The sequence below is a fragment of the Symphalangus syndactylus genome, chromosome 4 (genome assembly GCF_028878055.3).
Source record: "Symphalangus syndactylus isolate Jambi chromosome 4, NHGRI_mSymSyn1-v2.1_pri, whole genome shotgun sequence".
Taxonomy (NCBI): Eukaryota; Metazoa; Chordata; class Mammalia; order Primates; family Hylobatidae; genus Symphalangus; species Symphalangus syndactylus.
In genome coordinates, this window is record NC_072426.2 from 139,205,045 (window position 1) to 139,220,947 (window position 15,903).

A 15,903-nucleotide genomic window follows, 5' to 3' on the forward strand; every position below is an offset into this window, starting at 1 on the left:
ACCATGGAGCCCTCTCAGATCTGATCCACTCCATCGTTGCTTCCTACTTTTCATTCTAAAACTTGATTTGGTTTGCTTACTGTTCTGGTTTCCTACTCAGTGTCTGTGACCCATGTGAACAGCTCTCAAAACTGCCAGAGTATTAGAAGCACCTGGAGAAATTTCTTGAAATTAAAGACTCTAAAGTACACATCAGAAGTGCAAAACCAGTTGCTTGGATTGGAATCTGGAAATCTATATTGAAAAGAGCACTTTCAGGCACAGCCTGATTAGAATCCCTGCCCATGTGACAGCTTTACTGGAAGCAGGTTGCCAAGTAGATTTCCTCCTCGTTCCACAGTTGTTGAATAGAATGTGAGAAGTTAGGGACTCAGGTATGATTCTGTCAGGGTATCTTGATTAGGAACTTTTTTACTGAGAAATAATTATAACAAGACTGCATTCTATTCCCTTTAAAAACGTATCTGTTTATACTTACTGTTGTGTAAACACATCATAGAAAATTACATTTGAAATTACATTTCCCATAGAGGTGCTTATCTTACCATAGAATGAAAAAAAAGCTTTTGGATTAAGTTCTTTCCTTTTTCTCATTTTTCTTCTTTAATCAAATATAAAATACCTTAATTATGCATTGGAGTTCACGAGCAAATATTTGAAAAAATCATCACCATGCCACATGAGCTATGAAGCAATTACATGTTTATTCCAAGCAGTTTTTGAAATAAGAGATTTCGGCCAATTTCCCAATGGATACTTTTCCTATTTAAATAACAAGTCAGATCATTGACTTAAAAAATCACCAACGAAACTCCCTTAGTACATGATAGTTTGTTATGATTAAAGTCTTCTGTGAAAATGAAATTATTCATGCTTATTAACTCAATGAATCTTTAATACATGTCTCTGAAATTCTAAGAATCTTAATAGGTTCTAGAAACATAGTTTATATCCTCATGTTGCTGAATGTTGTTTATTTTTATTGTGAGAGAAGGCCTTAGAGCTAAGTGTTTTTGTTTGGCATCTCATACTGTTTCTCAGAGACAGCATATATACGTTCGTTTTTGAAATATGACTTAATTAGAAAGAACTCCTTAAAGCAAATCAATGATATGTAGCTTACTCACTTGAGAAATTCAGGGCAAAGCTGATCCTTTTTAGGTATGAAGGTCTAGTTGAAAATATGCAAGTGCTGTGTTGCAAAACAGAATCCTGTATCACTGAGCCTTTCCATTCTGCATCTTGTCCTTAATTTGCTGTCATGCAATTTAACAGCTGTCTCTTAATAGCCATTTAAACTGAGATACTATGTAAGACAGTTATATTTTAGTTCATAATTATTTATAGCATCCCCTGGGGAAGTTTAGGTACTACAAGAAGGCAGTGTAGGCTGGGCACCGTGGTTCACACCTGTAATCCCAGCACTTTGGGAGGCTAACACAGGTGGACTGCCTGAGACCAGGGGTTCGTGACCAGCCTTGGCAACATGGTGAAACCCTATCTCTACAAAAAATACAAAAAATGACCCGAGTGTGGGTGGTGTGTGCCTGTAGTCCTGGCTAGCCAGGAGGCTGAGTTGAGAGAATCTCTTGAGCCGGAGAAGTCGAGGTTGTAGTGAGGCATGATGGCCCCTGCACTCCAGCCTGGATGCCTGGGTGACAGAGTGAGACCCTGTCTCCAAAGAAAAAGAGAAGGCAATGTAGTAAATCTCTAGAATCCTCTCATTCTTTGCTTTCTTTGGTTGCTTCTAGCACCATCAAGAAATGATGTTTAAACTCTTTTCAGGAACGCTTACCTATTTTTCACAATCATTACGTTCATTAGATAGTATTTCCTGTTTGGCTTTTTTTCTATTACCATGTGAAAAATATTCATATGTTTTGTTTATCCATCGCTACTCCAGAAAACAATAGTCTCTACTAAAAATGTTATGTTTATACAGATATAAAGAAGTCTTGAACTTACTCATGCTATTTTTTCCCCAGAATTTGTTTTCTAAATAAACATTAATAATTGTTTGATTCTATGAACTGCAATTTGTCTGTCAGGAAAGTTATGTAGAGGCATGATGTTTAAGCCAGTTCAGTGTTACCTGAAAGACTGAATGATTCTTCAGATCAACAGAGATTGCACCGAGATAGCAAGCACGGATAATGACAATGTCCTTGTGAAGAACTGTGACACTTAACTTGTTAGGCTGCCACAATTTCACAGATGCTTACAGTAGCTCTTTCTTCAGAGATAAAGACTTTTATTATGTCTAGCATAGCAAACGGTATGAAATTCATTTCTGTGATGAGTTCCTCTTGCACCCTAAGTCCCTTGGGGGTGACATGGAGTGGGAAGGTGGATACTGTGAATGCAGAGGACCCTTGTCACAACTGAGGACCCCGAACTTAGGGAACTCTTTTATAATAGGTTGGAAGCAAACCTGTCCAAGATTTCCCCCAGAGAGAGATGTTACACTAATCAGCAAACAAATCTGCCGTCTGCTGTATCTGGCTAGTTTGTCTCTACACAAAAATGTTTAAAAATATAATCTAGAACAAAGGACATCAGATCATTACTTCTACTGACAAGATGTGCAGAAACCCAAGAGATCCATGGAGAATTGTCTGTCAACAGTCCTGAGCAATGAATATGCTCATGGTTCAAACTCTTCCCACTGGAATTGTCTCCCCAGTTTACTAATTCTGATTGACTTGAGTTACCCATGGAGTGTGTCTTTTTATATTACCTTTATCATAGGCATTATTGATGATCAATAGACTGGCTAAAACATAAATAACAAGAAGTACAGAGGAGAGCTCATCATTGATTGGGCTCCGTTTCATACATATGTACTATGTTATAAGTAATATTGGCCTTTTTGAAGTTCTAGAAAATTCATTAAATACTAATAGCTCAAACTGGAATTCTTTTTAAGGAAGATAGTCTGGGAAAAAAAAAAAGAGACTTTTGTATCGGAGAAACAAGAATCAGCTATTTAAAAGATCTCCATAAATACTGAGAACAGGATTAAGTCTTCCTGCAGTCTGAGTCAAATCTGTGGTTAGGACTGAATGTTTATGACGATTGAGTGATGTGATGAATTTTAGGTTTATAGCTTTCTTTTCCAGGTACTTAATTGTCTGCAGGAAGCTGGCTTTTTTGAAGTGAATTTTGTGTTCACTGTTCATATAATTGAAGTTATTAATGCCGAGGATTATTTAGTCACCCCTCCCTCAGTGTTACCAACCAGAAAACTGAGGCCCAAGATAGCTGGGAGACTTGCCTAAAGTTACACGTGAGGGAGGAGCAGGCCTTGCCTCTCACATTTCCCTGGAGGGGCTTTGTTTATTCAAAGGGTACAGCTTATGTTAAGGTCAGAGAGACAGAGGGAGCGTGCATGCTCCCAAGACTGATTGATCTCAGCAGGAATTGTAATTCCTCTATGTATAGAAAACTCCACTCTTCACTGTAAATACCAACCCATAGTAGTATTGTATTTGGTAACTGGCCATAATGTATGAAAACTCATTCCAGTTTGTGACTAGAGCTTGGCCCTAGTATAGAAAAATATTAATTACCATTCAAAATCACTTAAAAAAAGATGACTATCCAAGATGCAAACCCGGGGTTGCCTTAAGCATAATAAACAAATAATTAAACCAATTATAACTTACCAGTGAAACTTGCAAGCTTTGAGAAGTTGGCCTTGTTTCATGTTTGGTGAAAGGCAGAGTGGTTTAATTACTTTCATCTGTGGTCAGAGGCATTTCCACAGAGAGCTGGAAGGGATCTTTGAGAGCATCTGATCAGATGATTTTCACCCTTTTGAAGAACTGCGAGCTCTTGGAACCCCTGAGGTAGGGTAGAGGGACCCACCAAGGGTGAAGATCTTCACTCTTACTTATTTCTTATAAAGCCATTTTGCTTATACCTGTTTTATATCTTGGTCTTTGCTACTTAGAAAACATATTTTAAAACACACTAATACAGTATTTTATATTTTGACAGGCATTGGGTGCATGCATTTATTAAAACTAATTGAGTGCACACTTAAGATTTGTAAATTTTATGTAAAAAGATGAAAAAATTACTGAGCTCAATTACGGCACGCTGAAATATTTAGGGGGAGGTGTGCATCAGCGTCTGTGAATTACTTTGAAATGAACCAGAAATAAGGTGCATTGATGGATGGATATAAGGTGGATACACAATGAAGCAAGTATAGTAACATAGTAATGGTAGAAGGTAGGTAAAGGATATATGTAGGGGTGCTTATTGTATGATTCTTTCAGCTTTGCTGCAAGATTGAAAACTTTCTTAAAATATTATATGGGAAAAAACTCACCAATCTAGTTTAGCCCTCTCATTTCTGTAAATAAGGAAAGTGATGCTCAGGGAGAATATGATTAAATCATTGGCAGAGTAGGACCACGTACCAAAAAATCTTCAGAGAACTGGTTCTGCTGCCTGTCTATACGTTCCGATTTGAGCATTTGCCCAAGAATTTTTGCATGAATGCCAGAAAAACCATGTATTTTTGATGAAATAATAGTATTATTAATGATGAAAAAAGGCATTTTGCAGGATTATTGGAACTCTTACTTTCATGATGCTATCTTCTCATGCCCACTTGTTAATTTTTATTCTGGTAACATTGAGGCAATTTTTGTGCTTCTTGTAGTTTAATACATTAGAGTTTATTGTGAATTTCTATATTATATAGTATTTATGGCTTAAATTTTCATTGTTTTCAATTCAGAAGTACATAAATGCATGGTATTTTATGATGAATATTTTCCTTTGAAAGTACAGAAATGAAGGTAACATCTTAGAAAAGGTCTATGAACGTTCTATAGATTATTTTGATGTCTTTTCTGAAATTTAAAAAAAAATGGCCTTGCTTCTAGTGTTTGACTAGCATGTCAGGGTAAAGGACAACCTAAAAGTGATTTCTCCATTACTCTTGTACTGTTCTAGAACACTTACAGGGTAAGAATCTCTGGAGTCAAGCCTGCCTTAGGTTTGAATTCTGGTTATGGTATTTCCAGATGTGAGAACATGGGGAAGTTACTAAACTTCTTTGAGCCTTTTTTCCTAGGGTATAAAATGGGAATAATACTAGTATCTTATGGCTCTTAGTATTTAATAGGTATCAGGTGTAACTTTTATTAGTAGTAAACTTAGACTTTGCTAGTGAATGACATATCTTTGTCATATTATATTTGTACTTATAACATCTACTTATATTTTTAGATTTTATTTTATTATCTTATTTTTATTTATCGTTGATCCTCATCTCTACATGGGATTGTGCTTCTGCGTATTTACAGGATTTACATCTTGCTGTGCAGTGTTCACTCTTACAGTTGTTTGCCCCAAAGCGTGAGTAATCTACAAAGCACATTTTAGTTAAGATTGGGCGTATTTATTTCCCAATTCTGTTGTCCTTTAAATGACTCTTTTGGCCTTCTTAAATTTTGGCATTGATTACTGCTTTTCAGTTTCCTCCCTAGAATCCAAAATGTAAGAATTATAGAATTGTAGCCTTGCATAACTCAAAATGTGAGAAATGTATAAGGCCAAATTAGTGAGTAATTAAATTTTTTATCATTAGAGTAACTTTAAAAAATTGCAGTGCAAAGATGCTACTTTTTCTTATTAAGTTGATCAAAATATTGGTGTTATTTGAAGATGTAATTTTAGACAAATAGAAATTTTAGTTGGAAGATTATTGGATACATATCTTATCCACCACAGCATACATATACACATGCATAAGATGATAGTATAATAAGTAATATACATGTAAGATAATAGTATACCATTTGAAGGAAAAATTGTCAAGGTTATATTTATTACAGTTCAGTAGTTGTGTAATGCTGTTTTTGGTCCATCATTTGAAATCCTTTTTTAAAATAATGTGATACTTCTTAGATTTAAGGGTGACAGAATGAGCTTAAGGTACAGCATCATAGAATTTGGAGGCACACAGTCATAGAACACTTACAGGCTAAGAATCTCTGGAGTCAAGGAAGATGCTTTGAGCTCATTTGGAATTTCAGATTTGTGGTTTTTAACACTTGCTGCACATTAAAATTATTTGGGGGAGTCTTAAAAATACTAATATGTAGGTTGTATCCCAGATGCATGAAATTAGAATCTCTGTGAGGGGTCCTGAATATTCCTAGTTTTTAAAAGCTCATCTGGTGATCCTACCATGATATCGATTATAAAAAACATTTTCTGGGCTTTTTTTTTCTTTGCCACTGTTTCAAGAGGAAACAGATCACTGCTCTAAATCTTGGTAAAGTCATAGAGCTATTTATCTTTAGAATTGAAAGAGCATCTTGGTATCCTCTTACACAGTGGTTTCTCCCCTCTCCCGTGATGCTTTCGTTTTCATTTCCTCCAGTTTGTGTTTTTTATTTTGAGTTTGTGAGGGTCCCCAAAACCATTGGGGTAGGAGCTACACCTGTAGCTAAGCCTGGTTTTGGTGAATGACCCCAGATGACTCACCCATTGGCATTTCCTGAAACACCGGAGAGTAAATGAAGACCCTGGCGTAGCTCCAGTGTACCTCAATTGGATTAGTCAAACTGTTCTATAAATAGAGTTCTTCTGTGGTCAGGAGAAAACCCTGTGGCATTTCTAGTTGGTTACTCTAAATCTTATGCACTATGTATTAATTAAATTATATTGTACTTTATTCAGTAATAAGGGAATATATGTGTAATCGAATAGTTTTAGTTTCGGGCATATATTAGGTTTTTTGAAAAGATGGAAGAATCGGCCAGGCATGGTGGCTCACACCTGTAATCCCAGCAGTTTGGAAGACCAAGGGAGGAGGATCACTGGAGCCCAGGAGTTTGAGACTAGCCTGGGCAACGTAGGGAGACCCCACCTCTACAAAAATAATAACAAATTATCCAGGTGTGTTGGTGTGCACCTGTAGTCCCAACTACTTGGGAGGCTGAAGCAGGAGGATCACTTCAGCCTGGGAGGTCAAAGCTGCAGTGAGTGGTGATCACACCACTGCACTCCAGCCTGGCTGACAGAATGAGACCCTGCCTCAAAAAAAAAAAAAGAATAATAAACAAAAATCAATATTATTTTGTAATTGGAACTTAATTACTTAATTAAAATAATTTTACCTATTTTATGATATTATTACAATTTTGTTGTTATTTCATATCGTATATATATAATTAACTGACTTTCTGTGTATTCCATAATTATTTGGAATATGGAGTTGTAATATCACGCCATCAAGGCTAACCTCCCAATGAATGGCAATATGGAGAAATGTGTTTGTAACTCACTTATGATACATTCTTTGGATAAATACAGCTTGTTCTAGGCTTTCCTCCCCATTTCTTGCTGTGGCGGGATAATGTTGTAGTCTGAAATGGCATGTGGCCAGACGTGGATGCAGTATTAGTGCCTCTTGCAGGCCTTGTTTAAAACACTCACTCTGGGATACTACTGTGCTTCTTTACTTCCAGACTGACCACTGCTCTAAGCAGTGTTGGGGCAATGCCTGGGCTGCCCGAGCCCTTGAAGTTCAAGAAGAGGCACCTGGACTTCTCATGAGGGGAGGTCAGAGTCGATGTAAGTGACTTCCTAATTTGGGGGCTAAATCCCTTCAGTGATCGAGGTCTGTATGAAGTCAGCCATATAAATAGCTATTTCCAATGTGTTTTATGTCAGCATCACACCCCAAAATACTGCCATTGGTCTAAAATAAAACTTCAGAAGTGTTTCTCAAGTAATAAATGCCATGCGTCTCCTGTGAAAAGCATCATTTCCCTAGAGTTAGCCATTGATATTTTCAATTCCATGACAATACTACTTTGAGGACATTGGAGTTGCTTTGCACGTTGGCATCAATTAAGAGAAAACTTAGAAAGTCTAATTTAAAAATTTCTTGGACTTTAGAGCTAAGTAGAGAGCTTTATTTGTCAGGTAGAAATGCATATGTGGGCAAAGGTGAAACATTTATAACTTTGAGAATAGTTTTAATTTTGCTAGAGTTAGAGAATTGTTGAGCATTGTTGGTTAATACAGCTTTATACCATTTCAATGATGTTGCTTCAGCAACTCCCAATCGTGATAACTCTCAAAAGTAACAGTTCAGTAAATTGTATCAGAAAATGCTCGCCATGTACACAAATGGACAATAGAAATGGTAGAAATAATGTTTATTTGTGAGAAATTATAGGGGAATAGGATTAGGTTTCTCCTATAAGGCAACCTAATTTGATGCTTGTATTAAGATGGAATTTTCATTAAAAACCGAGATAGATGGGAAAGTGATGAAAGAATAGAAAATATTACAATCCCATCAAGTTTCATTCTCATCAAATCCTGAGGATCTAAATCTCTTTTCAAATACTCTTTTTGTTTATAAGTTATATGGTAATGGTGTTTGGAGATCATGTGAAGATCATTTATCTAGTACAGTTCAACTTTAGAACATTTTGCATAAAATTATAATAATTTGAATAGGAGGGAAAGCGAAGGTCTACAATAAGTAAAGGTTCAAATTAGCTTATTTTTTTCCTTTTTCATGGCTTAGATCTAACTTAGATAAATTTGAGCAACAAATATTACACAAACAAATGTTTTACAAATAGTACTTTCCTTAATTGTGTCTATCCTGTAACACATTAAAATCACATGTATTGGGAAGAGCGTGGAACATATAGTTCAAAAGCTTCAGGTATACTCTAAGTTCAGACTCCCCTGTTTACTACAGTGTCATTTAAGTTCTCTCAGCATCAGACCTGATAACCTGTCCTGCCTACCCTCCTGGGTTGTTACGGGTCCCAAATGAGACAACATATGGCATATGCGAAAGTGCCTTGCTAAGCATAACAAGCTATATAAAATTCATTATTCTTTTGGATGCAGCATTTAGAACAATACTTTTACAAAAATCAGGATATTTTATCCGACAACCTTAGAGATGGTTGTCTTTTTTATATGTGTATTTTGGCTAAAGCAAGAAACAAAGTAATTAATATAGAATGGGCTAAAATGCATGGCACAGCAACATCAAAATGCAAAATAGCTTCAGTTACCATGGCATATTCTGGAATCAAACCGTTTTTTTTAGTTCCCTGTCTCCCTTTCTTTAACTTCTCCTTCCTTCTCTTTCTTTCTCAACACCGTTTCTTCCAAAGTTGAAAAGATTTTTCTGTTTATCTCCTGACCATAAGCTTTATACCCTGGGACCCTTCTTTCCAAGTGTTATATCACTTAGTTATTCTGGCAGATTTTGTATAAGGTATTTTTGACACCCCTTCCTTGACGTCTTATAGTTAGACAAGGTGACGTTCTAAGGCGCTGGACCAGAAACAGGAAAAGCAGTGTTTGGTCCCCAAGGAGTGATAAAACTACAGGTAGTGTTGACAGGTGTGTAGAGTCACACTTCAGCTGAGACTGTTCTGTGGTTTGAAACTCTTTAGCTGTATCTGTCATACCATTTACAATTTTTTTTTTAAAGTTTAAACATTGCATCACTGCATGTTTAGAATAAAGTAACTCAGAGCAGAAACGTAGAAAAGTAATGCATACAAAGGAAAGGAAACACAGCATGAGAAGAAATACAGAGAAACCTGAATTATATAATGAAAACAGCAAAGGTGAATTTTAGGTTGGGAGATGAGGGGAAGACTTGGATGAGAGAGAAAGAAAAGAAAACTGATTTTACCAGGATTGCTCTAGCTTTTCAGGGCTTATTTCAGAAAAGCTGACTAGGGCTCTGGAACCCAGGGAATCAGTGCTCCCCAGTTGACCTATGCCAAGAACACTGGGAAGGGAGAAAAAGCCAGAAGTGAATGGGTAACAGAAGGTAAGGACTCATTTATTCTGGCATTCATAGTTTAAACAGCATAAACTTAAGAGGAATATCTGTTTTGAAACTATTGAAACTTGTTAGCATCAAATACTTGCTATGATTCTTTGTTATTAGTTGGTTGTTTTTGAAACCTCTAGTTGAAAGAGTGGTTTAGAAAGCTCAATATTTCCATAGCTATGGTTTGCCATCCTGTTATTACCCTAAGGCAGAAAATTGGGGTTGCTTCTTCTCTATTATTCTTCTTCCTTAGTTTCTTTAATATAATTATCCCTTTTCTTCCCTGCCTTTCTTCCCATGTCTCTTTCTTCTTCCTTTGCTTACTTGCTTTCTGTTCCCCTCCCTACTCCAAAATTTTAGAATGATTTATTCAGACTTACAAGTCTTTACAAGACACTGTAAAATCTCAGAAATATTTTTCTTCAGGCATATCAATCGTAAGTAATATCAACTCAAAGAAGATTAATGTGCCACTTTGAATTCTCAAATTTTTCCTACTGTGAAAAGAGACTAGTATTTGAGAAAAACATAAAAGTTAAAAACAGAATATTCAGAAATTTGGGCTATTTTTGAGCATTAGCTTATGATTCTCAGAATTTATATGTATGTAAACACTGGAAATTTTGGACTATGATATTTAGATAGAGCCTAATCTTACTGAGCGTTACTATCTGGTAGCCAGCACAGGATTTGGGAAAATCAGTCTCTGATTCCTTGAGATTTCTTCATTTACCTGGTTTCTGCATTTGAGTGGTTACTGAGCTGCTGTAGTGTACTTCTGCCTCTCAAGTAGGGATATCATTAGCTGGCTTGTACTTGTCTTGGAAACATTACAAAAAAAGTGCCCCTTCTGAGCCAAAGAATTATAAACCACTTTTCAGTTTGGCTTGGCATTGAAATTGGGCTGAGTTTAGGCCTCTCATGCCACCCAGGAACTTCTGCACTTAAATAAACAGTACAATCATATGCAGTACTCCCTAGGGAAAATGTGATTTTTTTTTCCCTAAAAATGATGGTGCTTTATAAATCATCAAGTCTTCAAACCACAGCAAAATTTTTTTCAGTCTTAGTCAATAATCAGACACTGCTGGCTTTTGTAAGTAAGAGATTATCAACATTTTATCTGTCAATTATTCAAAGTTTAAAAAATGTAATGTTGTAGCAATATGATATAAATAGGGAAGTGCATCGGAAATATAGGTATACCTGTTTTTTGTTTTGTTTTGTTTTGTTTTGAGATGGAGTCTTGCTCTGTCGCCCAGGCTGGAGTGCAGTGGTGCGATTTTGGATCACTGCAAGCTCTGCCTCCCGGGTTCACGCCATTCTCCTGCCGCAGCCTCCTGTCCTGAGTAGTTAGGACAGGCGCCCGCCACCACACTCCACTAATTTTTTTGTATTTTTAGTAGAGACGGGGTTTCACTGTATTAGTGAGGATGGTCTCGATTTCCTGACCTTGTGATCTGCCTGCCTCGGCCTCCCAAAGTGCTAGGATTACAGGCGTGAGCCACTGCACCCGGCTGGTATTCCTGGTTTTATTGCACTTTGCTTTATGATGCTTCACAGATACTGCATTTTTTTTAACAAAATTTAATGTTTGTGGCAACCCTGTGCCAATGCCATTTTTCTAACAATATGAGCTCACTTCATGTCTCTGTGTCACATTTTGGTAATTCTCACAATATTTCAGACTTTTTCATCATTATTATATGTGTTATGGTGATCTGGGATTGATGATCTTTGATGCTATTCTTGGAATTGTTTTGGAGCACCGTGAACCATGCCCATATAAGACAGAGAACTTTATCAATGTTGTGTGTGTCTTCTGACTGTTCCACTTACCAACCATTTTCTAGTATCTCTCCATTTCCTTGGGTCTTTCTATTCCATGAGACACAACAATATTGAAATTAGGCCAGTTAATAACCCTACAGTGGCCTCTATATGTTCAAGTGAAAACAAGAGTCTCACATCTCTCACTTTCAATGAAAGGCTAGAAATGATAAAGCTGACTGAGGATAGTATGTCCAAAGCCAAGATAGGCCAAGAGCGAGGCTTCTTGGGCCACAGAGTTAGCCAAGTTTTGAATGCAAAGGAAAAGTGCTTGAAGGACATTAAAAGTGCTACTCTGGTGAACACATGAATGGTAAGAAAGCAAAACAGCTTTATTTCTGATATGGAGAAAATTTAAGTGGTCTGGATAGATCAGTCAACCACAACATTCCCTTAAGCCAAAGCCTAATCCGGAAGAAGGCTCTACCTCTATTCATGGCTGTGAAGGCTGAGTGAGGTGAGGAAGCTGCAGAGGAAATGTTGGAGGCTAGCAGAGGTCAGCTCAGAAGGATTAAGGAAAGAGGCCTTCTCCATAACCTAAAAGTGCAAAGTGAAGCAGAAAGTGCTTTTGTAGACGCTGCAGCAAGTTATTCAGAAAATCTAGCTAAGATCATTGATGAAGGTGGCTACAGTAAGCAACAGATTTTCAATGTAGATGGAGCATCCTTTTATTGGAAGAAGATGCCATCTAGGACTTTCATAGTTAGAGAGGAGAAGTCAATGCATGACTTCGAAGCTTCAAAGGACAGGCTGACTCTTTTGTTAGGAACTAATGCAGCTGATGACTTTAAGTTAGAGCCAACGCTTATTTACCATTCTGAAAATTCTAAGGCCCTTAGGAATTATGCTAAATCTACTCTGCCTGTGTTCTATATATAGAACAACAAACCCTGTATTACAGAACACCTGTTTACAGCATGGTTTTTTGAATATTTAAGTCCACTGTGGAGACCTACTGCTCCAAAAAAAGATTCTTTTCAAAATATGACTGCTCATTGGCAATGTACCTTGTCACTCAAGAGTTCCGAAAGAAATGTCCGTGGAGATTAATGTTGTTTCCACGCCTGCTAACACAACATCCACTCTACATCTCACAGAGGAGCAATTTTGGCTTTCAAGTGTTATTGGTTAAGAAATACATTTTGTATGGCTATGGTTGCCATAGATAGTGATTCCTCTGATGGATTTGGGTCTGAGCAAAGTAAATCATAAACCTTCTGAAAAGAATTCACCATTCCAGATGCCATTATGAATAATGAGATTCATGGGACTAGATCAAAACAGCAACATTAACAGGATTTGGAAGAAGTTGATTCCAACTCATATGAATTACTGTGAGGGGTTCAGGATTTTTAGTGGAGGAAGTAATTGCAGATGTGATGGAAATAGTTAGAGAATTAGAATTAGAAGTAAAACCTGAAGATGTGATTGATTTGCTGTGATCACATGATAAAACTTGTGTGGCTAAAGAGTTGTCTCTTATGGATGAGCAAAGAAAGGGGTTTCTTGAGATAGAATATACTCCAGGTGAAGACGCTTTGAGCATTGTTGACATGACAACAAAAAACTTAGAATGTTACATAAACTTACTTGATAAAGCAGTGGCAGGGTTTGAGAAGATTGACTTCAAGTTTCAAAGAAGTTCTATTGTGGGTAAAATGCTACCAAACAGAACAGCACGATACAGAGAAATTCCTTGTGAAAGAGTCAATTGATGTGACAAATTCCATGTCTTATTTTAGGAAATTGTCACAACTACCCCAACCTTCAGCAACCACCACTTTGATTAGTCAGCAGCTATAAATGCTGATACAGGACCCTCCACCAGCAAAAAGATTACTCTTTACTGAAGGCTCAAATGACTGTTAGCCATTTTTAGCAATAAAGTAATTTTAGATTAAGGCATATACATTACTTTTTTAGAGATAATGCTATTGCACACTTAACAGACTACAGCATAGTATAAATATAACTTTTATATGCACTGGGAAACAAAAAAGTTGGTGTGACTCACTTTATGGTGACATTCACTTTATTGCGGAGGTCTGGAGTCAAACGTGCAATATCTCCAAGGTATACCTGTATAAGAATTGTTTCTATGGTATTTAATGAGATTTGGGGCTAGGAAAGCAATTCAATTTAAATGAAAGATTGAAATTTCGGGAAGTATATATTGAAATAGAAGTACTATACCAAATAATGTTTCTGTCCATCTGTCTATTTTTTGACACATTCATACAGTTTTAAGACAATACAGAGGAGGTAGAAACTAGGATGGGGAAGATTTCGGGTTAAAAACGTCACACTTGAAGTCAGGATACTTGAATGCATTTTAAACACGTGAGTGACTGTTAAAATTTGCACGAAAACTGGAATTTGGATATAGTATGATTTTCAGTTTGTTCTTATCTCTGGTAAAAGTTCTTATCTTGTGGGGACAGGAATTCCACAGAGAAGTAGATGCAGATAGGAAATGGGATACTACTCTGTCTCAGGCAGCAGAAGGCAGAGGGGCAAGTCCTCTGTCTTAAGTACCTTTTGGGTCTAATTTGCACAATCTGATGATAAAATCACTCGAGTTCCATGTATCCCTGCTGCTATCTTGGACATCAAAGCTGGCATTAGTGCCAGGTATCATGTTTATTGATATTTAAGCCAGAGTGGACAGTTGCTACCCAGTGGTGCCATACCAGTCAGGAGCTAGAAGCCAGACTCCAAGAATTCCCAGCCAGCTAGCTTTACTAGCAACTCTGTCGTTTCATTAACTTTGCAGTAATGGAAGCTCCTGGTTTGTGCAATTCAACAACGGTGGTTTTGGACTGTATCTACTTGTAATGATGAAGTTTTATTGCACTAGATGGATAAAATATCCTAGGTTAATGTTACTCCTTTTTTCGAAAAACAGTCTCAGCTTCTTTTTCAAAAATAAAAAGTACTAGCTCTGGCCATTGACTATTTATGTTTGTTCCTACAGTCCTGAAATGTGAATTTGATGTTATGTTGCATATTTAGAAACTAGAGTAGAACTCTGCAAACTATGAAGCAACTTTAAGGGTTAAAGAGAGGAAATCCCAAATTCCTAAAATGCACAAGTATGTATAAAAATCTCAATTAGAAAGCTTTACATACCATAAAAGAATAGATAGTTTTTGGAAGATACATACTGAAAGCAAATTAAGGACATTCAATTACTCTCTTAGTAATTTTATTTCCTTAAGCGATGTTGTGTAGCAATACTGAATTGGTGGTTCTTATGCTGAATACCGAGCAAGGAACGTTAAGTAAGTTTAAAGTCAAGCTAAAGTAAAAATTATTAAGATTACCTTTAGAACTTGTTAAATGTGTTTAAATTTTTTATGAACTGGAAGTTTTAGTTAGTTTTTTTTCCCTTTAGCTGTTGCATTAGCAGCCATAGACCAAGTGACAACATCGTTGTTTTTAATAAAACGGATTAATAAAAATGTAAGAGGATTAAGCATTTCAGGTTCTGGCTTCTATGCTTAATATGAGAGTATTGGTTTGAAGCCAGTGTGCCATACATGCTAATTGATTGCTACTTTGCTTGAAGTAATGTAGAAGATTATCTCCTCTAAGATTGTTCATCTAGGGCAGTTATTCCCAACCAGGAGCAATTTTGCCTCCAGGGGACATAAAGCAATGTCTGGAGACATTTTTGGTTGTCACATTTGGGGGTGGAGTGTGTTGATGCTGGCATCTAGGGAGTAGAGGCCAGAGGTGTGGCTAAATAACCCACTCTGCAAAGGAAATCCCTCCATGACAAAGAATTATCTTGTCCAAAATTACAGTAGGGCTGAGGTTGAGACCCCTTTGTTCTAGGAGTATTTTCAGTTTGGTTTCTTCTTTATCTCCTTTTCCTTTCCTTCCTTTCCTTTCTTTTTCCCTTCCTCTTAGTTAAATAGGTATGTGTCACTTGGTATGGAAATGAGTAAGCGTCTCTCTGCTTTATGCTAAATGTAATCTTTTCAGAGTGATTTCTCAGAGTGTGGTTTTGCACAGAGTGGAAAGGGAGTCGAAAGCCATGCATTGTAACTGTATAACCTTGGGCATGTCACTCATGCTTTCATTTCTTTGTTTCTAAAAATCAGAATTAAATGAGATCTAAGGTTTCTTTTACAGCAACAAATTCAAACTAACTTGGTGAAATCGTTGACTCAACTGGACTTGAGCACCCATTTTGTCAAACAATGTGTTCTAAGATTCATATG

The 15,903-nt window shown here is 36.8% G+C and overlaps 1 protein-coding gene across 3 annotated transcripts in view; it reads left to right on the plus strand.

Moving 5' to 3' along the window:
* The window catches only part of TLL1 (tolloid like 1), a 235,950-nt gene that overhangs the window by 40,748 nt on the left and 179,299 nt on the right, over positions 1-15,903 (plus strand). The window contains exon 2 of one of the 3 annotated variants that reach the window (XM_055276333.2): positions 7,494-7,599. The exons of the other annotated variants lie outside the window; for them this stretch is intronic. Within the exon in view, the coding sequence (XP_055132308.1) occupies positions 7,578-7,599 (22 nt within the window). The 5' untranslated portion in view covers positions 7,494-7,577. The remainder of the gene's footprint in view (positions 1-7,493; positions 7,600-15,903) is intronic. 3 annotated transcript variants of the gene reach the window in all.